Genomic DNA, 22760 nt, shown 5'->3' on the forward strand with positions numbered 1-22760 from the left:
TATTCAAGATATCCAGAGAGAGGAATTAATTAGGCATATTTCACAGATGAGGTAATAATTGAGATTAATTTTAAGGAGGACTAAGTTCATTTGGTTGAAATAGTGTTAGGAAAATATTCAGGGCAAAGGAGCAGCATGAACAAAGGTAGAATGATGTGAACATGCATAATTTATTCAGAGAACAGTTGCATTGTCTGATATGTCTCTCTCTAGACAACAGTTGAAGAAAACTAAGAGACTGATGGCAAAACCCAGCATGCAGGTGTGCTCTACTTACCCTGTCAAAAAGTTTGTCCCAAATTTGGAAAATTACCCAATGCATTTCAGATTTTTAGCTTCTTTTTGAAACATAGGCACGGGCCTGCATTTCTGCTTGGCAGCAATCACCTGGAATTGATGGCTAGCCTTTCCTTTTCAGTTTTGTTTCCCCAAAACTGAAGCTTAATGGCATTTGCATTTATCATGATGGCACTAATCTCATTTCAGTAGAAATATATACCTGCTCCATGCATATTAATTTTTTAAATATATTTTTATTGATATGAGAGAGGAAGGGAGAAGGGAAGAGAGAGAGGAACATCAATGATGTGAATCATTTATCGGCTGCCTCCTACACGCCCCTTACTGGGGATCGAGTCCACAGGCCGACACTCTATCCACTGAGCCAAGCCAGCTAGGGCCCATGCATATTTCTTATTCATTTGGAGAAATGCAAGTTAGACTGAGAATGCCTTCAATTTTGAGAAAAATAGGAGTTAATACATCTCTTGGTAAAAGTGAAAATATTTGAGTGTTATAATATTCAAATGACCTGTTTCACTGATTTGAGTTACCTGCCTATCCCCTATTGGCCTTGAGTTTGTGGCCCCTCATAAGTTGTGGGAAATAGGAAAAGAGAACATAGACTGGGACCTAAAGTAGTTTGGACACTATCAGAAGGATTTTAGGGGTGTGACATGATCGGGTCTGTTATTTAGATGAGAAGGCTCTCTGTTATGTTCTTACTTACATTGTCTCATGATTGTGGCTGCTTTATAGAGGGTGGATGGGGATAAATTGTAGGTTCAAGTCCAGATGACAAAGATATGAACTTCAGACAATGGCAAGTCTTCTCTTTTCATTTTATTGGAACTTTCATTAGTTTCATTAGCTAGAGGAATAGTATGAGGGATTACTTGTCTGAAATTAATTCCAAGCCGTTAAAAATTAATTGGAAGTAAAGAAAGTGATTTTGCCACTGTCAGAGCCATGAAAGGTTGTTTGGGTTTTCACCAGACAGGTACTCTGGATTTTAAGAAGGCAAACTAGGATTAGAATGTTCAGAAACTAATAAATTTAGTATATTTTTAAAAGCCTAGTGAAGGGGAGAGGGAATGTGGAAAAAGAGTTATTAAAGAGATGTATTTTTGTGTGTAAAGTAATCTCTGATCACAACTTAAATTTTAAATGAGCTGTATTGAAAACTAAAAAGGGTACAAAACAATGGATACCAAAGAATAAAGAATGGCCTGGATCAGGGTGTCAGAAATGTAGTTTGGACAGTATCAGAAGGATTTTAAGGGCGTGACATGATCAGATCTTTTATTTAGATGAGAAGGCTCTCTGTTATGTTCTTACATACATTGTCTCATGATTGTGGCTGCTTTGTAGAGGGTGGATGGGAGGGGAATAAATTGTAGGTTCAAGTCCAGATGAGAAAGATCTGAACTTAAGACAATGCCTTTTCCCATGGCTAGGATTACAAATGATTCATGCTCTGCTTTCTTGTTTGAATCTGAAAATGCCTCAGAATCTTCAAAATAGTATTCCAAGAGCACTATCAATTTTCTAAGTTAGAAGTGTAGATGATTCCTATTTGCTTTTCTGCTTTAAAATCCTTAGTAATGTTGGCAGATTAAAGACCAGAATGAATTGAGGCTTATTAATATCTTTAAAAAATAAAAAGGAAAAATTTTAAGGATTATCAGATTCTAAGAAGAAGATGTGTTAATATTTGACCAGTAGAGGGCAAGGAGGGGTGATCTTTGGACTAAATTGAGTAGAGTAATTATTGGTAAGAGAAGATTATAACCCAAGCTGGGGGAAAATTAATAAATCTCCTGACCTAGGTAAATTGTGGTCTGGGTTATTTTAAAAACTTGAAGATGAGCTCAGTGAGTCATTGTTGGTCTGAGTAATTTTGGAAAATAGAGAGATACCAAAGACTGGAAGCAGAGAAAATGTAATTCAAGTTTCCAAATTTTGTGATTCCACAAACTACATATGAGCCACATAACTTTAATTTTTCTCTTCTGTTAAATTCCAGAATCCAATGGTAGTATTAGGATGATGGATTAGGGAATGTTTTTTACAGATCTCAGAAAGATATTTCATTGTAAACTGAGAAGTTTATGGCCTGGGCTGTGAATATAGAGAAGGGGGAATATTTGAGTTTAATTGATTTCTCAGAGTATAGATAATGGATTGGTGCCTTTCTAAGCCTAATGGAATGTTTTATTGGTTTGCTGAAAGGCTTTGTCCTCATCTGTTTTGTTTTGTGGGTTTTTTCTCTCTACATAAACTGTATACTGCTTTTCTGATCAGTTTCATTGATGACATTCTTAAACTAATCTTACATTTTGGGGTAACATCAAAGATATTAAATATATAGGTCATCAGAATCCTGAAGCACTTGACAAGCTAGAATAATGATCCAGTTTAACAAGGTATTCTTTAGTTTTACAAAGATCACTGTTAAAAATTTCTGGAGACATGACAACATATGAACAATGTACTCACTTGTTAAGAGCATGGGCCTCAGTTGGCATACAAAGCATGAGTTTAATTCCCAGCTCTGAAACTAGTTTTGCAACTTAGAGTATGTTACCTATCTTCTCAAAACCTAGTTCTTCATCTACTCAGTGAGGATAATAATAATACACATTTTATAAGATGGTTGAGGGGATTAAATGTGATAGTACATTTAAAGTTCTTAGTAAGTGTATTGTATATTGCAAGCACTCAATAAATACCAGCTGCTTTCATAAATAGGCTCCCATAAAAGAAGAGGTAGAGAGTAAGCAGGACAAGGGAAGTGCCCATCTTATTCATCTCCACTGACTTCTCTTTCCCCCAGTTCCTCACTTTGTATATCATTCAGTTTTCAGTGACACTTATAAATTGTAATAGCATATACAGCAAATAGCAACAGCATCTATTACTGTTGTAGTCCATCAACTATTGGTCTATAAAAGAGAAGAGAAGAAGGTGAGTAACTCTGGAAAGATTGGGAATATTTGGCCTAAATAATAGTCAGCCTAGGAGATGAGATGATTTCTTTCTTCAAAAATTGAGTTAGAAGTCAAATTTTAGTCAGTAAATGGAAGTTCTAGAATGACAGTGTTTTCTAATGATTATAGCTGAGCTGATTTGGAATGGACTACCTCAGAAAGTGGGAAATTCCCTATTACTAGACAGAGGACTGATATTCTATTACAGGAGGATTCAAGCACTAGGTGTGGATTAGATTTAACACTGAGCGCCTTTCAGTGTAGTAACTATCATTATAATGATAGAACCCTGGGTATTTTAGCACCTCAGTTTATCTGTACCTGTATAAAACAGAATATTGGTTCTAAATAATCTCTAAATCCAGGCTACAATTCTGTTCCCTTTTTTATTTATGGAATCTTCTTACTTTAAGGTACAACTGTAACCGCTATAATGAGGATGACGCAAAGGCAGCAAGAGACGCACAGGAGGTAAGTACACTTTATTTTGGGGTAACAGTTGAATAGGATGTGCATTGTATGTTTATTAAGGAATAAATTAGCAGCAGTTTTCAATTTTGAAAGATTCATGGGAATATACTCCAGTAAATACTGGGTATCTATGTACATTTAGAAAGGGAATCTTATCCAAAATGCATATCAGGAGCATTTCTATTTATAGGTGTGCCTGCTTTCTTTTAATCTAGACATTCCAGGTTTCAGTAGTCATGGTGTCAAGATTTTCCCTCCCCAACAAGGAGACTAGAGAACAGTAATTGTTCAATAGTCTGCTGCTATTTATATGCAGTCTCACTTATTTTTAATTCTTTTTATTTTTTTTTTAACTTCATTGTTCATTAAGAAGCTCTTTTGGAATGGATTGCCTCAGGAGATGGGGAATTACTTATCACAGGATGGGGGCACAACCACTATTATAGAAGGGATTCAAACACTTTAGGTGTAGATTTAGATCCAACAACACTTTGAGTTTCTTTCAGCCTGTAATTCTATCATAATTGTAGACTCCTGGAATTCCTTACATGCCATCCATCCCATATTGAAATTCCCCAGTTGTCCCCAAAATATTTCCAAATGGTTTTCCTTGCAAGGATATAATCCAAAACATGACCTGTTGCTTCTGTTTCACTTTTTAAAAATATATTTTTATTGATTTCAGAGAGGAAGGGAGGGGGAGAGAGAGAAACATCAATAATGAGAGAAAATCATTGATTGGCTGCCTCCTGCATGCCCCCTCTAACTCGGGCTTGTGCCCTGACCTAGAACCCTGACCTCCTGGTTCATAAATCGAAGCTCAACCACTTAGCCACATAGGCCAGGCTCTTGTTTTACTTTTTAAACATTCTTTTAAAATTTATTTACAATTAACCATAAATACAGAAGTGTGTGTGTGTGTGTGTGTGTGTGTGTGTGTGTGTGTGTAACCTAATCTGTCATATTATTAGAAGTGAAACTTCTATGTCTTTTTTTTGTCTTTTGAGACTGGAAAATTCTATTTTGTATTTATAAATGGTAAGTAGTGGTTCATAGACTTTCATAATATTTGTGGTCCTTTTAAAGGGGAAAAAACCTACAAATTTCAATATTGATTTAGATTATATTCATTGTAATTTTACTTAAATAATGTTTAAACATAAAACCAGCTGTAAACCCTTATGCTTTTATACAACTATACAGCCAATCCAAGAGAACTCCAAAATCAGTGAAGCTCAAGTTAAAATTAATTTGAAAGATGTTGTTTGCTAAAATTAAATTACTGTTGATAGCCCTGGCCGGTGTGGCTCAGTTGGTTGGGCGTTGTCCAGTGTACCAAAAGGTTGCCAGTCTGATTCCCAGTCATGGCACATGCCTGGATTCCTGGCTCAATCCCCAAGTAGGGGGCATGTAGGAGGCAACTGATCAATATTTCCCTCTCACATTGATGTTTTTCTCTCTCTCTCCCTTCTTCTCTCTAAAAATTGGGGGGAAAATTTTTACTGTTGATAGAGTACTGTATGTGGCTGGTTTTGAATAGTTTATTACATTTGAATAAGTGTATTGTGAATCAATAAATCAAAAATTAAGAACACAGAGCTCATAATTTAAGCCAATTATTATTCTCAAATTCCATAATAGAATAGTACAGGAAGACTATAGAGAAAATAGGATTTTTTGTGTGTGATAAAAACTTAAAGTGTCTCAGGAACACAGATTTAACTTTATTTACAAAAATAGCAACTGGATATGTCTTGCAGGACAGAGTTTGCCTGCCCCTGGTCTAAGCATTCAGATTTTCTTGTTTGCTTTCCCAAGTATTTTCATGTCGCTGATTGGTTTTCTCAATCTAGATTCTGTTGTTTGATTTAAAAGTTGGTTTTATTGCCTGGTCAACATGGCTCAGTGGTTGAACATCGACCTATGAACCAGGAGGTTATGGTTCGATACCTTGTCAGGGCACATGCCCAGGTTGCGGCATTGTAGGGTGTGCAGGAGGCAGCCGATCAATGATTCTCTCTCATCATTGATGTTTCTGTCTCCCTCTCTCTTTCTCTCTGAAATCAAAAAAATATGCATATATTTTTTTAAATTGGTTTTATTTGCAGTGATGGTATGGATTTTCTTTCATGTTAAATTTTAGACCTATATTAATAAGCTGTTTTAGAATTGTTGGTCATATTAAATCAAGTCCTATACGTTTTAATATGGCAATTTAGGTTTTCTGTTTCATCTTAGGAATTTGACAGGCTTGAAAATATTAGTGCTTTGGGGGAGATAAAATGCCAGCCAAATTATTTTTCACGTATATATTTTTACATATAGTTGCTGTAATTTTTATATTATTAAGATAAATAATAACAATATTTTAAATAATGATTGGATGTAATTGGCATAATTTTTCAGTGTGTAAGCATTGGTTTTTGATACCTACCTGACTCTTGAAGTAACATGGCTTGTATAGATTTTTTTGAGATGTTTCAATGTTGTGTGATACTAGATCATGTTAGTAGTGTCTGTGCTGTTTATTAGCTTTAAGGCATGAGGAGAGGAAGAGAGAGAAGGTGATGGTAAAAGAAAAGAAATATGTATCTGGTAAGAAACCCTTTCATAGTGGTAGCATTTAATAAGCATTTATTATAATCATTTTCTACATATTAGGTACACATAATAAGATTATTTTTATTATTTTATTTATTTTAAAATATATTTTTATTGATTTTAAAGAGGAAAGGAGAAGGAGAGATAGATAGAAACATTAATGATGAGAGAGAATCATTGATCGGCTGCCTCCTATATGCCCTCCCTCCCCCCACCTCCCAATCCCGGGGTGGGGGATCGAGCCTGCAACCCAGGCATGTGCCCTGAATTTGAATCAAACTATGTCCTGGTTCATAGGTCAATGCTCAACCACTGAGCCATGCTAAGATTACTTTTAAAAATTCTGGCTCCTCTGGAGAAGTACAGTGTAATGGAAGCGTCCTATGTAAATTATTTTTGCAGTGTGATAAATAATATAAAGCAACTCTAGACCAGATATTACATTGTTTCTTTGGTAATACTTCATCTGATTTAAAATTTTTTTTACTGTAACTGCAATACCAATATTGTTTGTATATATAGTTATTATATACTAGAGGCCCGGTGCACAAAAATTTGTGCCCTGGGCGGGGGGGGGGTCCCTCAGCCCGGCCTGTGTCCTCTTGCAGTCTGGGACCCCTCGGGGGATGACCACCTGCTGGCTTAGGCCTGCTCCCCCGGGGGATTGGGCCTAAGCTGGCAATCAGACATCCCTCTGGCAGCCCGGCAGCCCTCGGGGGATGTCCACTTGCCAGCGGGGAGCAGACCTCAGCTGCAGTCGGACATCCTTAGCGCTGCTGAGGAGGCAGGAGACGCTCCCACCACCACCACTGTACTGGCAGCCATCAGCCTGGCTTGTAGCTGTGCAGAGCTCCCCCATGTGGGAGCGCACTGACCACCAGAGGGCAGCTCCTGCATTGAGCATCTGCCCCCTGGTGGTCAGTGTGTGTCATAGTGACCAGTCATTCCCAGTCTTTCTGCTGTTAGGGTCAGTTTGCATATTACCCTTTTACTATATAGGATAGAGGCCTGGTGCATGGGTGGGGGCCGGCTGGTTTGCCCTGAAGGGTGTCCTGGATCAGGGTGGGGGTCCCGCTTGGGTGCCTGGCCAGCCTGGGTGAGGGGCTGATGGCTGTTTGCAGCTGGTCACACCCCCTTCAGGGTGGGGGTCCCTTCTGGGGTGCCTGGCCAGTCTGGGTGAGGGGCTGAGGGCCGTTTTCAGGCTGGCCGGCGACTGAAGCTCCCAGCCTCTCCTTTTTTTTTTTTTTTTTTTATTATGGGATTTATTTACCTTCTATAATTGAAACTTTGTTGCTGTCACTGGAGCTGAGAGCCAGCTCCTGCTCGCTCCCAGCTCTGAGGCCATGGCTTGCTGAAAGCAGGTATCTGGGGTTTGTTTACCTTCTATAAGTGAAACTTTGTTGCCGTCACTGGAGCTGAGAGCCAGCTCCTGCTCGCTCCCAGCTCTGAGGCCATGGCCTGCTGAAAGCAGGTATCTGGGGTTTGTTTAGCTTCTATAATTGAAACTTTGTTGCTTACGGAGCTCAGAGCCGGGCCGCGGCAGGTGGGGAACCTTGGCTTCCTCCATCACTGGAGCAAGCAAGCCTCCTGCTCACTTCAGCTGTGTGCCTGCCAGCCGCCATCTTAGTTGGCAGTTAATTTGCATATCGCCCTGATTAGCCTATGGGAAGCTTAGCGAAGGTACGGTCAATTACCTTTTTGTCTTTTATTAGATAGGATTATAACATATTATGTTTAAATTATACTATATATAGCCAGAACCAGTTTGGCTCAGTGGATAGAGCGTCGGCCTGCAGACTGAAAGGTCCCAGGTTCGATTCCGGTCAAGGGCATGTACCTGGGTTGCGGGCACATCCCCAGTGGGAGATGTGCAGGAGGCAGCTGATCAATGTTTCTCTCTCATCGATGTTTCTAACTCTCTATCTCTCTCCCTTCCTCTCTGTAAAGAAATCAATAAAATATATATTTTAAAAAAATTATACTATATATAGTTTGAAAGCAATACTTTGTTAATATCGTCAACTCTCCAGTGTTCAAATGTCCCCATTTATCTCATAAATTTTTTAAATATTTGCTTCAAATCATAATTCACAAAATGGATTTGATTGATATCTCTTGAGTCTCCTCTAATCTTTAAATCCTTCCTTTTCTTTTTTTTCTTTTTTTTTTCTCTCTCTCCTTGCCAGTATTGGTAGGGGAAACTAAGTTATTTTGCCTTATAGAATTTTCCATATTCTCTATTGTGTTGATTGCAGCTCTCTGGTGTCATTTAATAGGTTCTTATATCCCTGTATTTCCTGAAGGTGATGGTTAATTCCAGATACTTGAATTCAGTCTCAGTTTGGGGAGGAAGGTGGTGTGGAAAGGACCTAAAACTCTTAGCTGTTTTACAGTATGTCAGGAGCTATAAGGTGTCTGGTTGCTTCTCTGTTTTCTAATTTAAAAAAAAAAAAAATTGATGTTAGAAAGAGAGGGGAAGGGAGAAAGAGAGAAACATCAATTTGTTGTTCCACTTATTTATGCATTCATTGGTTGATTCTGACCAGAGATGGAACCCGCAACTTTTGCGGATAGGGATGTCACTTAACCAATTGAGCTACCTGGCCAGGGATGCCTCTCTGTTTTCTACTTCAAAATATTGATGTTTCTTGCTTATTTTATATTTTATTGCACACTGTAAAACGGTGATATTCCATAGAACTTTCTGTAATGACGAAAATGTGCTTTATTATCACTGTCCAATCCAGTAGCCACTGACCATGTGTGGCTATTGAGTACTAAAGAACTGAATTTTTAATTTTAATTTAAATAGTCACATGTTTCTAGTGGCTGCAATATTAGAAAGTACAGCTATGAGACATTCAGAGCAAAGCTAGCAGTAAATGCCTGTTTTCCTAATTTTAGCCAAAATCCTATACTTTCATCAGTAAATGTGATTATCAGCTTTTGGTTATATATAATACATTTGTTGTAATTATGTAACCTTAATTTTTCTTGTGCGCCAGCGATCTAGGGCAGCTCTGCAGAGGTACCTGTTCTACTGTAATCGCTATATGAACCACATGCAGAGTCTACGCTTTGAGCACAAACTGTATGCTCAGGTGAAGCAGAAAATGGAAGAGATGCAACAGCACAATATGTCCTGGATTGAGGTGCAGTTCCTGAAGAAGGCAGTTGATGTCCTCTGCCAGTGTCGTGCCACACTCATGTACACTTACGTCTTCGCTTTCTACCTCAAAAAGAATAACCAGTCCATTATTTTTGAGGTAAGAATAGTTACTGAGTGGGAAAAGGACCCACCTTGTGTCATAGGACTGTTTGGTCTTTCATAGATAAATATATAAAAAGTTTTAAAGGTTCCTATCTGCTCAAAAAGTGTAGATTAAAAATGTATTTATTGGGAAAGCACAAAAAAAATTAAATTTCTTGTCCTAAACTACATGCAAATTGATGTGTGTTAGCCACCTAGCTATTAATTGTGCAGACTCTGGAGTCAGCCCTGAACTTGAATCTTGACTTCATTACTTATTAGCTCTGTTGACTTGGAACAGATTACTTAACCTCTTCTATATTTGTTTTAAAATGGAGTTAATACTTTTCTAAGATGTTATATATAAGGTTTAAGTGAGACAACCCATGTAGATTACTTATATAGCACCTGGTATGTCATAGTTCTCAATAAAAGTCTTTTTTCGGGCAAAACTAATATGTGGTATTAGAAGTTAATATGGTGGTTATGTAATGACCTAATGAGGCTTTAAACAGTAAAAGATTTTCAAGAAGATAAGTTCATTTAAAATTGATGCAAGAAACATTAGTGTTGATAGATGACTAGACAGTAACATTGACTAGCAGATGAGTCTTTAGATGGGTAAATGTATAGAACTAGCCATAGTAGTAAGAGATAATAAGATTTTAATCTCCCATACAGCATTCTCTTATAAGAAGTAGGTGCAGCCAGACATAAGCGAGAATGGGTTTCTATTTATTCCTCAAGTTTCCCTTTTAGTTTTAGCAAATAGCAGTTCTCAGAACTAGAAGATTCCTAGAGACTTTTTTAAGTAATTTCAAATCGTCCTTAATATTCTTTCAGAGGTAATGGGTAAATCTTTAGTTATTTTAACATTTAACCAATTGTCTTTGAAAAGATAGAACAAATTGTTAGAGGTAAAAGCAATAAAGAGCTTTACAGATGCAGTTAAAATCACCTGTGAAAATTATGGAATCTGTGTTGAAAGCAGTCAATAGGCAAGGAAGAAGCTGAGATGGTTTATCTTTCAGTTTTCTTTCTTTATTTCTTTATTGTCCTTTAATTCTTTATTCTTTAAAGTATTACATATGTCTCCTTTTTCCCCCATTGACCTCTCCCCCTCCCCAAGCACATACCCTCACCCCTGTAGTATCTGTGTCCATTGGTTATGCTTATATGCATGCATACAAGTACTTTAGTTGGTCTCTTACAATCACCACCACCCTCACCCTCTCCTGCTTTCCCTCTGAGGTTTGACAGTCTGCTCGATTCTCTATCTCTGGATCTATTTTTGTTCATCAGTTTATGTTGTTTATGTTGAGTGAGGTCATGTGATATTTATCTTTCTCCAACTGGCTTATTTCACTTAGCATAATGTTCTCCAGGTCCATCCATGCTGTTGTGAATGGTAAGAGTTCTTTCTCTTTTACAGCAGCATAGTATTCCATTGTGTAGATGTACCACAGTTTTTTAATCCACTCATCTGCTGACGGGCACTTAGGCTGTTTTCAAATCTTAGCTATGGTAAATTGTGGTGCTGTGAACATAGGGGTGTATATATCCTTTCTGATTGGTGTTTCTGATTTTCAGCTTTCTTTTGAAGCCAAAATTTACTATATATTTTTCCTCCTCTTGCAGAATAACCAAGCAGATCTAGAGAATGCCACAGAGGTGCTTTCAGGCTACCTTGAACGAGATATTTCCCAAGATTCTCTACAGGATATAAAGCAGAAAGTACAAGATAAGTACAGGTGAGATATTTTAATATTTTTTGAGCAAAAGATTCTGCCATTGGTAGTCTGGTATGCCTTAACGGTGAAGTTAGGTGATAGTGAAACTAGGGTTTAGTTTCCAGTGTAATTGAGCTGCTGTTGTTTCTCATAGATTACTTCTGTCCTTTGGGCAACAAATTGCAGATTTGGCTTCTTCCTTTCAACTTTATTTACTTATTTGCTGCCCTGCAAGGAAAACTTTGAAAAGGGCAAGTGGCCATTAGGATGAGTGGTGAGATTAGCAGGTCATATCCTGGGGATCCTGAGGATCATGGCTGCTGACAAGTGAACTACCCAGGCTTTCTTTAGAGTTTTTATTAGATTTTTTTCCCCCTAAGGAGAGATTTACTTTGTCCCAGGGGTAGATGGTATTTCATGATATGCTACTCTTAAGCTAAAAATATAAAATGTTTGCTTTCTCTACATGGAGTTTCCCACCTCGCCCCACCCCACCCCCACGCCAAAGTTGTTTCCTGGCAAATAGCAGTATCTTTTTTTATTACTATCGATTTCAGAAAGGAAAGGAGAGGGAGAGTCTAGAGAGAGAAACATCATTGATGAGAGAGAATCATTGATCAGCTGCCTCCTGCACGCCCCACACTGGGGATCAAGCCTGCAACCCAGGCATGTGCCCTTGACTGGAATCAAACCTGGGACCCTCAATGCTCTATCCACTGAGCCAAACCAGCTAGGGCTAGCAGTATCTTTTTAATAGTAGTAGAACCCTGGGAATTTGGAGATTTAGTCCTAAATAATATTTTTAGCCTACTACATTGTGTTTATGGTAATTTCACAGTTAACAAAGATTTTATAGGTGTGAAAAAAATAACCCTTAAAATTACTTTTTCCTGAAATTTACTTCTAGGTAGAATGACAGGATTGAATCAGATGGTTTATAATGTCCTTAGGAATTTTTAACATTTTATTGCTTTAAAATTAATTCCCCAAACTGGGAATCGTGGCTTTTAAAAAATACCTTTTTTAAATTAGAAATAGTTTATTGTGTCTTTACATCTAGACCTGAAAATGTGCTACTAAAAACGGTGCTCTCCTGTTCTAAGTTTGATAATATGTAGGGGTGCCCTAAAGAATAAGTAAATGTTTTTTTTGTTGTTGTTTAATTACTGGAGGCTGACAACATTTTCTTTTTCCTTTGATTATAGATACTGTGAGAGTCGACGAAGGGTTTTGTTACAGCATGTGCATGAAGGCTATGAAAAAGATCTGTGGGAGTACATTGAGGACTGAGAGTGGCCCTGCATAAAATGAACTCTGAAAACTTTACCATCTAGAGTGTTCATGCAATTTAAACAAACAAAACAAACACAAACTAAGAGGCACTAAGCCCATTCTGACACTGCTGGTCTATAGTACCAGAATTCTGTTTTGTTAAAGGAAAATTTAAGTAAATTATATTGTAATAAAAAAAGGTAGATAAACCATTGTACAACAGTATTCTAGGCCGCCAACAAAAGTGTGACAACCACACTGAAAGCCCTCCAACTTTAACGTGTAGCTTCATTCTCAAAGCTGACTCCTTTTTCTTTCTTTTTTTCCTGAGTGTATTACAGTTAAAATTTGACACTGCTTTTCATGCCCAGCCGGTCTTTTTGTTGTACTTTGGTAAAGAACCTCTTCCCTTTCATCCCCTACACATACAAATACACCCACACTCAGAGACTGACGCTCTTTCTCTCATACCCCAAAGTAATGAGTGAATGATGATTAGTTCCTTGTAAAGAAAATTCTTGGGGTGGGAAGGGGATAGGCAACAGGAGGAATTAAACAAAAAAACAAAACAAAAAAAAACTTTGTATATGACTTTTAAAACAAGAGGACAACACAGTATTTTTCAAATTTGTATATAGCGCATATGCATGGACAAAGCAAGCGTGGCACGTGTTTGCATAATGTTTAATTACAAAAAAAATATTTATTCTTTAAAAATCTTCAAGATTATGTCTATTTGCTGTGCTTTTTTTATTTCTTTTTTTATTTTTTTCTCAGTTTGCTTATCTTTTCAGGGTTGGACGTTGGGATAAAAAATCTGTTGGTTTGGCACCTCTGGAAGGCATAAGAGCTCTGATTTTTCCTCTCCTGAGATTACTTTGCCCTTTCTGGTTTTGGTATGTCTGTTGCTGGCCATGGGCCTCATGCCTTGAATTCCAAGTGCTTGATCGGGGCCAAGGAGGTCAAGCTCTGACAATGCTGTGGCTTGATAAGGGCTGCAACAGGGAGCTTAGTTGCTACAGTTCAAGGAATACCCATTCCCCTTCCTGGCCTCATGTCATGCACACCAGTGAAAGCTTCCTAGGCTCCCTGTTCATCCAAAGGAAACATTTCATTTTCCCCTCTTTAATTGCTGCTTTTGAGCCTTTTAAGATTTTCATTATGGCTCTTCTCTCACCCTTTCTTTACAATAGGATGTCAAATAGAATGTTTTTGCTATAAATATAAATAAATAGTCATTCACTTAGTTTCAGATTGTGAATTTAAAATGGCAGATACTAAAATTGCTTGTGTGTGTTGCTGTGGGTTCAGTTTGAAGGCAAACACCCGTAGAACATGATATTCCCATCTAGTGCATTTAAACAGAAATCACTGACTGCTTCTTTTCTGTTGCCAACAGATAGGAAAATTAATAATGCATTTTAGCTGTGATGTCCATTTTAATGAAATTTCTACTAAGATCTATGTTAAAAGTAAAGGATGGTGGTGGTTTTATTAATTACATACCTGTTTAGGCCATTCTGGCTGTGGTATTTTCAACAGGTCAGCATCCCTAGCTAAATTTGTTAGTTTTATTCAGGAGTGCAGAGTGAACCAATTTGGATTGAGGACCTCTTTGTCTTCCTTTAAATGTCTTGCACCTAGGGAATGTTTACCATTTGTGAGGCAACTTTGTCTGCTCTTGCATTGTACATCTTATTACTCCATTGGGAAGTAGGTTCACTTTCCTCTGGCCTTTTGCCTAAGTTAGGCTTTGCTGAATCAACCCACTTTTCCTTTTAGAAAAGGTTGTTACATGAAATGTACTTGCAACTGTTCTTATCCCATCAAAAATTAGTGAATGTTTGCTGAGTACATTACGCTGCTTCCTTAAACCACTTGTCGCTTTAGAATCAACTTTACTTGTACCTTTAATCCTCTCTCCCTTGCCACCTCAGGTGCAATTCTGAATTCAGTGTCTGCTTCTTCAATGTCCTTTCTTCCCCCATCACCCATTTAATTTTATTTTAAATGACTGCATCAATCTTAAAAAGCATTTATCAAACTAAGGAAAAAAATTTTTAAAGCAAGCTTGAATAAGTTCCTTTCCCTGGTACCTGAAAAGCAGCCAGAGTTGCTATCTAGATATATGTGGCTTCCTTAATCAAAATGTTTTGTGTATATGTGATGTTTTTTAAAAAAAAAATCTTAACCAGGTAACTGCAGTATCTAGGTTTGAGTGTCATTACATGCTCCCCTTGCAAGTACCTAAAAACTGTGCACTTCATAATATCAGCCCCTACCCATGGAGGAACAGTGCTTTTTAGAGATGCTTTCTAGTTTCAGTGTTGGCATATGATCTGAGGGTATTGCAGTTATAGATCAAGGTAAACTGGCCTTTTCTACTTCCAATCTTTTAACAACTATCTCCATATTTGACAGTATTTCCTGAGTTAATTGCTTTCATTTTTAGTAGCTTCTTTTACCCCAGATGGGATATAGGCAAGCCATAGTGTATGACAGCTTCCCCATTTCTCTTATCTGAATCTTTCTATCAAGAGGGCTCTATTCATGGTAAGCACCAGGGTCTCGCTGTCTTATTGAGGACAGTTACATTGTCTCTTGAAAAGTGCATGCTTCATTTGAACAGTTTATTGAGTAGTAGATGTACTTGAAATGATTTACAACAAAATTTTGATCCAAAGCTCAGGACACAAACCACAGTGGTAAAACTGAGTAGCGTATAATATCAGACTAAATTCTGTATAATTTGCTGCAACCCAGATTGTATGTGTTTTATGTGTGTTTAAAAATATATATTAAATACCCGTGTATACATAAACACATATAACAGATCCAAGACTGACTGACTTGATTTGAAATGGTTGAATCTGCAGTGTGAAATGTGATTCAGCCATGATTAGAAACTGAAATTTAGTACCAGGGAGAAAAGAACTCAATGTAACCAAGTCTTTTAGTTGCAAATCCTGGGTTTAGAGCACTTGGAAAATGGGAGGGGTGGGTTGGTGAGACAATCAGATCGCTAAATTGATTTAAATGCTCCTAACCCTGTAATTTTGTGCATAGGCATCCTGTGCTGTAGAAATAACTGTTCTTAGCTTTTCATTGTAACTGGACTGTTCGGGTTGCCCAGAGGGAAAGAACATTCCTAATTCTAATAAAATAAAACTTTTATTTTGTTATTCCATTAGTTACTTATGTTTATTTTTATAGTTAAAAAAGGATATACTGGTGGTCTAACCATCACCTGTATTATGTGCCTTATTCACTGTTCCTACTTAATATAATGTTAAGATTTGGTTTAGTTTCTTTGCAAGGAACTGTGAATGAGACCATTAGTCTAACCATCACCTGTATTATGTGCCTTATTCACTGTTCCTACTTAATATAATGTTAAGATTTGGTTTAGTTTCTTTGCAAGGAACTGTGAATGAGACCATCCCCAACAATTAACTTGGTTAATGAAGCTTTCAGAGCATTTTCTGAAAGCTTTCCAATTTCTTTGTCTTAAACATTGAATTTAGATTGCTGTTTGTGTTGTAACAGTGATACATAGTAGATGCTTAGTATATCTTTGTCAGTTTTTTAAAGATAAAATATTTTAAAAGTTATTCTCAACCTCAAAACTCATTATTTCCATTGAGCTCACTCTTCGAAGCTGATATCTCCACAGGGATGGAGAGAGTTGTCTTAAAGAAGGTCCTGGGTTGGAGATCTTTGTCATTGATATTCTAGCCAAGTCCAGATTTTAGGACAATTTAATTTGGTCTTATTTGGATCTGTAATTATGAGAGTTTATCACTTTATCTTCAAAGCACTTTAATTTATGTAAAGCAACTGGGTTAGGAATTGCTTTTTTACAAAAGAAGAAAATAAGGCTCACTAAGATTTAAGTACCTTGTTCAAGATTTCACAAATTTCTTCTATCTGGGATTTGGTCAATATTGTATTTTGTATTACATCTTTGCATCACATTTTCTTAATCTGGTCTCAGAATGACCTAACTAGCAATCAGTACCAGGAAAGGGGGTTCTTGGTCTTGGTTCTAGTGGTGTGCTATTAAACCACATCAAAGACTGACACTCTCTCTCTCTCTCTGTCTCTCTGTCTCTGGCTCTCTGTGTGTGTGTGTGTAAAAATATATGTATAAATATCTGTTGCTGCTGCTGTTAGAGGAATGCTATATACTATCTCTGATCTTTAATTTGTTGCAGTTTGCAACTAATGTGGCTCTGTTTTGCCCAAAGAAACGAGGCATGCATAGATGAATAGTCCTTCCCATCTTGCTGATTGGGACAATCCTCATGAGAAGATTGTCACATGAGGTAGTTGAGTAAGTGGTTCGGCATCATTTGATTTGATAAATAGTGGCCAAGTAATTTGTAGTTGTTGGTCTAGTTATTTGTTCAAATGAATTTCCAATGTAAAGAATTTTGAATAGTCATCTGGAACTTGTTACAGAATTTTTTTGTAACTGGTAAAACAGAACAGCTGTTATCTATTCTCAGCATTTCTCCTGAGGAGCTTTAAGATTATAAGTAGTGAGCATTTTGGGGAAATCTTGGCTCCTTTGGAAACAGAAAAAAGTGTGGGCCCTCCAGATTTTTTTTTTTTTTTTTTCAGATTTCTTTGGTATATTTCTGGTTTTATAGAATTTTCTTCTCATAATTACCCAAGATGAAATAACTAACTTGGAAGGCCTCAACTGGAACTAATCAAATTGTGCTTACTGTAAGAGTAAATAGTAAGATGACTTTTACCATTTTGCTTTTTTGTCAAATTAAATCTAGTTTTCAAGACAACTGTTAATCTTTCTCTAGTCAGTAGCATTTAGGGTGGGGGAAAATAGATTCTTTTGAAAGGCAGTTTTCAGATTATGATTAAACCATAGATAAGCATTTTAGGCCATTTAGGGTAGGGGCCAATTACTATATAAATCAATCACACATTGATATGTAGCAGCTACAACAATATCAAAAACAACTTTATTGCCACATGAATTCAGGAGTCTCAAACTCAGATGTTGACAAGAGCCAGCTATATATTTTAGTAGACTCCTCAGCCAAATGGGCTCTGATTAGGAACCTGTAAAATATACTTTTTGTTAATTCAATTTTGAAATGTTGGTAACTGATTTACAATATTCTTAAATGTGGGTTAAAAACAAAACAAAACTGCACTTGGGCCATACCATTTTTCAACTTCTGTTAGTCTTGGCTTGCAACTTATGTCACTGTCCATCTGACACATTGGAATCACTGAGAAGATTCAAGAGAACAAAATAGGCAGTGCTCTGCTGAGCCACTGTGGGGGCGGGGAGGGGGGCTGAAAAAAAATCGAACAAAATAACATACCTGAGGGCCCCTCCCCCATTCCCATCCCTGATTATGGTACAATGCAATGTAAGACCTGCAGACACAGTTGATTGAGGCCATTGACCAAGATACTTCTGTAGTTTCCAAGAATATAGGTTGTGCACCCTAGGACATAAGGGACAATCAGTAAGACTTGTGGCAAATTCACAAGCTCAGGAAAGGGCCACACTGTAGGCCCTAACTGAATGGGGTTTGTGGGATGGTGCTTCCTAAGGATCTAGTGTGAAATGCCCAATTTGTCAGTTTTCTGGTAAGTGGTTCACCTTGTAGAAAATGAAATTCACAAAACCAGAACTGTAAAACAGCCAAGCAGAGTAGAATGTTCACATAAAGGCAATATATTCTCTGCCCAAGGGAGAGAAATCTACCTAGGGAAGTAAATTAGTATAGCCTGAACCAAATCAGTTGAATGCTTATGAGCAAAGCTGCCCCTTTTTTGTGTCAAGTCAGTGCACAATTTCATTTAATCACAAAGTCAGAGCATGTAAGCCACAGGTTTCTCACTGTTACTTTATTTTGATGATCTTGTCCATTAAGACCGAATTTTCCTGTTTTTATTGCCAGTGTGGTATAGTGGAAAGATAGCAATATTTCAGCCATAGTTTTCCCTTTTGTAAAATGAGGGTAGTAATAGGAGCTATAATTTGTTGAGTGCTTCTTGTTAGATGCCTTACATACATTTTCTCCTAAACAGCCCTATAACAAAGTTGGCATTGTTCTCCTATTTCATAAATGAGAAACAGGTTCACAGGCTATTCAGTCCCTCAAGTTACATATGGCAGGGTTATGCTTCCCTTAATTCCTTATGTTCATTCTATCATGCTATATTGTCTGTTTTGCATGAATATTGTATCAAGGAAAAAGGAAATCAAAGCCTAGTTATAAATAAGCATACTGATACTAACTTGGGCAAAAAATAAGGAGACAGATCTGTCTCATAGACCCTCAAAGGCAGGATGACATTGGATCCACGAACTAGAAAGTTGTTTTGCCTATTTTTTTAAAAATTTATTTCAGATATCTCCCCTCTTCCCCCATTGATCCCCTCCATCTCACCCCACCCCCAGGCCTTCACCACACTATTGGCTGTGTCCTTGGGTTATGCATACATGCTTAGAAAGCCATTTTGAACTCCTGAATTGGCATTGTCATCGGTACATCCACATCATTCTAACAGCTTTGCTTTCCCTGTAGCTACCCCATAACTCCAGGTGTTTCATGTTAACTGTTCCAGACACATGTAGACAGAACCAAGCAAGCCTTGGGACCAGCTCGTTGGTAGAAATGTGGGTCTTTGGGGCTAAACCCTGTGGTTTGGGCGGTAGATCTTGGAGATAATGGTTTGCTGGCTGCACATCACAAAAGGTGCCTTTTTAAAAATACGTCTTTGTTGATTTCAGAGAGGAAGAGAGAGAAACATCAATGATGAGAGAGACTGGGGATTGAGCCCACAACCTGGGCATGTGCCCTGACCGGGAATGAAAATGTAACCTCCTGGTTCATAGGTCGACATGCAACCACTGAGCTACACAGGCCAGGCGACAAAAGGTGTCTGACAAAAGCAAAATGCCCTGAAATGAAATAAATGTAAGGAATACCATATAGTAGATAATTATGAACTTATTCTTACTAAATGATTCATGTATATTTTTAAAAACTCACAATCCCATGAAATAAATACCATCTCCATTTTATAAATAAAATAGAAGCTTAAAGAAGGTGAGTAATTTCCCTGAGGTCATTTTGTGTCAGAATGAAGATTCTTTCAGTCAACACCCATGCTGTCAGGCACTATCCTAAACACTAGAGGTACAGCAGTGAAAAAAGGGCCTGTTGGTTTGTCTGAAGCTCTTAACCTTGTTTTCTACACCAAGACTAGGATTGCCCAAGGTCACCCAGCCAGTTAATGGCAGAACTGGAAGCACATTTGGACCACTATGCTGTATTCTTTTCATGACATTGTAGCTGCTGATTCTCAAACAGCCTTTCCAACAGCATCTGCTAAAATTACATAGATAGGTTAGGGGGAACTTACAGCCTTAGATTGCCTTGGAGACTCACCAAGGTTCTTCTGTTAAAAACATGTTATTAACCTCAGATACTGTACCTGCCTTTTCCTTCACATTTGAGAGCCACCCTAGCATTTTAATGACAGTTAAGAAGCAAGTCCATATTTCCAAACCCTCTTCAGCAGGCCAATCTTTCCTATTTTGAGCTAATGATTGGCTTCATATTGTGCACAAAATAATAGTTCCTGACTTGGTCTTATTTGGCACTTGTATGTCCCTCCTCACTGACTACACGTGTAAAAGTTTGGTCTTTTTAAGCTGCATGCCTTTTGCCATGGAGTACTTGGGGTGGAAATTTGGAAGGCGATTATAGACTATAAAACCAATTCTCTATAGTAGACAGATTTCCTTCTGATGGCTAAAATTGGTTTCTGTATGCATAACAACAAAGCAGTGTCCTAGAATCCACTTCGGTGCACATTAAATGGCTGTTTGTTAGAATTGAGAGTTTGGGGCTTGTGCAGTGAGGATCTGGCTCTCCGGGATCAATTGGCCAAGTTGGGATTCCTGAGGAGTGAACAAACAGCATGATTCCATCCTAAGTTTTCTGAGGACCCTATCCAAAACCACTAGTATTGATGGCATTTCCCAGCTTCCTCTTACAGGGAGACTCCCTGTATGTATTTCCACCTCTGCAGGTCACATCATTTTCTCAGAGGGAGTGCAGCATAAAATGATAACCAGCATTTGTGAAGCACCTCTGTGTTCCCACCTAGTTAGTAGACATTCCAATGGAATGTTCTAAAATTGTAAGTTCTTGCACCTGCTCTCAAGTCATTTATAACCTAACTAGAGGCCCAATGCATGAAATTCGTGCAAGGGTAGGCCCTGGCAGCCCCAGCTTCATCCAGAAGGTCATCCAGATGGTCGCTCTGCTGTTTGGTCTAATTAGCATATCAGCTCTTTATTAGATAGGATTGCTGGTCTTCTGGTATGAACAAAATGATTTGCTTGTATAAATTCCTACCATATGATCCTGACTTGTGCAATATAACTTGGGCAAATATTAAAGTGTTTCCTAACAAAGGAGGAGGTATGATCTGAGTGTCCACCAACTTTGGAAAAGATGCCTGCTTTCAATAGGAAATGATTTTTGTGTTCAAAAATCCTGTGACTGGTTTGGAGCATTGTAAATGTCATGGCAGCAAATACCAGAGGATGGGTTAAATGAAGAATGATAGTGTTCTACATGCCTTTGAAGAATTAATTTTCACTCCATTATTTTGACTAGCTTGCAGGTTACCATTCAATCTATTCATGTTAAATCCAACCTAGTACAAGTCAGTGCCTTAACATAATGGTCAAATTTGTTGCTCACTAACCAATGGAAATAAAATTGCTTCACAGATTTCTAAATGCTGTTTCAACGGGACGCTGGATTGTGTGCTTTTTTAAGATAAATTTCAGAATCAAGGTCCTAGCCCTGAACAGATTAGAGCCCAACCAAGATCACACTGAGAACAGATCAGTAAGGGGTTGGGGAAATATGCTCCTGAAATAGAAATCCTCCACTCATCTTTATTTTAATATATAGAAATCAATACATATATTGTGAAATGCACACATCCTAAGTGTTCAGTTTGACATTTTGATAACTGTACAAACCTTGTGATAACCACCCAAAAGAAGATATAGAACATTCCCATTAATCTAGAAAGTTATCTTGTGTATCTTTCAAATTATTCCTGCTCCCCTCCCTACTCCAATGATCATTTGCTGATTATCACTAAAAATTTATTTTGTCTGATTTTGGACTTCATATAAATGGAGTCATATAATATGTAGTCTTGCATCTGTCGCCTTTCACATAATACTTTAAAAACAACCATGTTGTCTCTATTGGTAAATTATTATTTATTGCTGAGTAGCAGTTCATTTTATAAATATACCACAATTTGTTTATCCGTTCCCATATTGATGGACTTTTAGGTTTCCAGTTTGGGGCAATTATGAATAAGACTACTATATAAATTCTCATAAGATTTTGTTTTTGTTTTATGGATACATGTTTTTATTTCTCTTGGATACCTGAGTATAAAATTGCTGAGTCATATGGTAAGTGTACATATAACACTTTAAGCAACTGCAATCCTGTTCTTCAAAGTGGTTTTACCATTTCATACTCCCAACAATGAAGTACGAGAGTTCTAGTTGCTCCATGTCTTTTTCAACGTTTACTATTGTCAGTGCCTTTTATATTAGCCATTTTTGTGGGTATGAAATAACTGATTTTAATTTACATTTCCCTGATGATTAATGATGATCACTTTTCATCTGCTTATTTTACATTTGTATGTCTTTCATGAAGTGTCTTTCACGTCTTTTCCCATTTTAAAATTGGATTGTCTTTTCCATTGTGGCTATTATTCTGTGAATTCTGGGTACTAGAGGTTTTGTTTGTTTATCTATAATCCTCTGTTCCCCAAGGTTACATCTGCTCTTTATCTTTGGTTTTCAGCTGATTGACTATGATATGTATAGGTATATTTTCCTTTGTGTGAAGTTTACTAAATCTTTTGGATCTATATTGATGTCTTTCATTAATACTGGATATTTCCTGGCCATTATCTCTTCAAATATCTTTGTTCCATACTCTGTCACCTCTCCTTTTGGGATTCCAATTGCACATATATTAGATGATTTTATATTATCCTACAGACCTCAGATGATTTTCTTCCATTCTTTTCTCTTTTTTGTTTTCAATTTGGATACTTTCCATTTAG

The 22760-nt window shown here is 37.5% G+C and overlaps 1 protein-coding gene across 1 annotated transcript in view; it reads left to right on the forward strand.

The window, feature by feature from the left end:
• The window catches only part of ARIH1 (ariadne RBR E3 ubiquitin protein ligase 1), a 118815-nt gene extending 103040 nt beyond the window's left edge, over positions 1 to 15775 (forward strand). The window contains 4 exon segments of the mRNA XM_006087835.3: positions 3683 to 3740; positions 9347 to 9607; positions 11230 to 11342; positions 12527 to 15775. Of these exon segments, the coding sequence (XP_006087897.1) occupies positions 3683 to 3740; positions 9347 to 9607; positions 11230 to 11342; positions 12527 to 12611 (517 nt within the window). The 3' untranslated portion in view covers positions 12612 to 15775.
• The last annotated feature ends 6985 nt before the right edge of the window (positions 15776 to 22760 follow it).

This window comes from Myotis lucifugus, unplaced genomic scaffold, assembly GCF_000147115.1.
Source record: "Myotis lucifugus unplaced genomic scaffold, Myoluc2.0 scaffold_41, whole genome shotgun sequence".
Lineage (NCBI taxonomy): Eukaryota > Metazoa > Chordata > Mammalia > Chiroptera > Vespertilionidae > Myotis > Myotis lucifugus.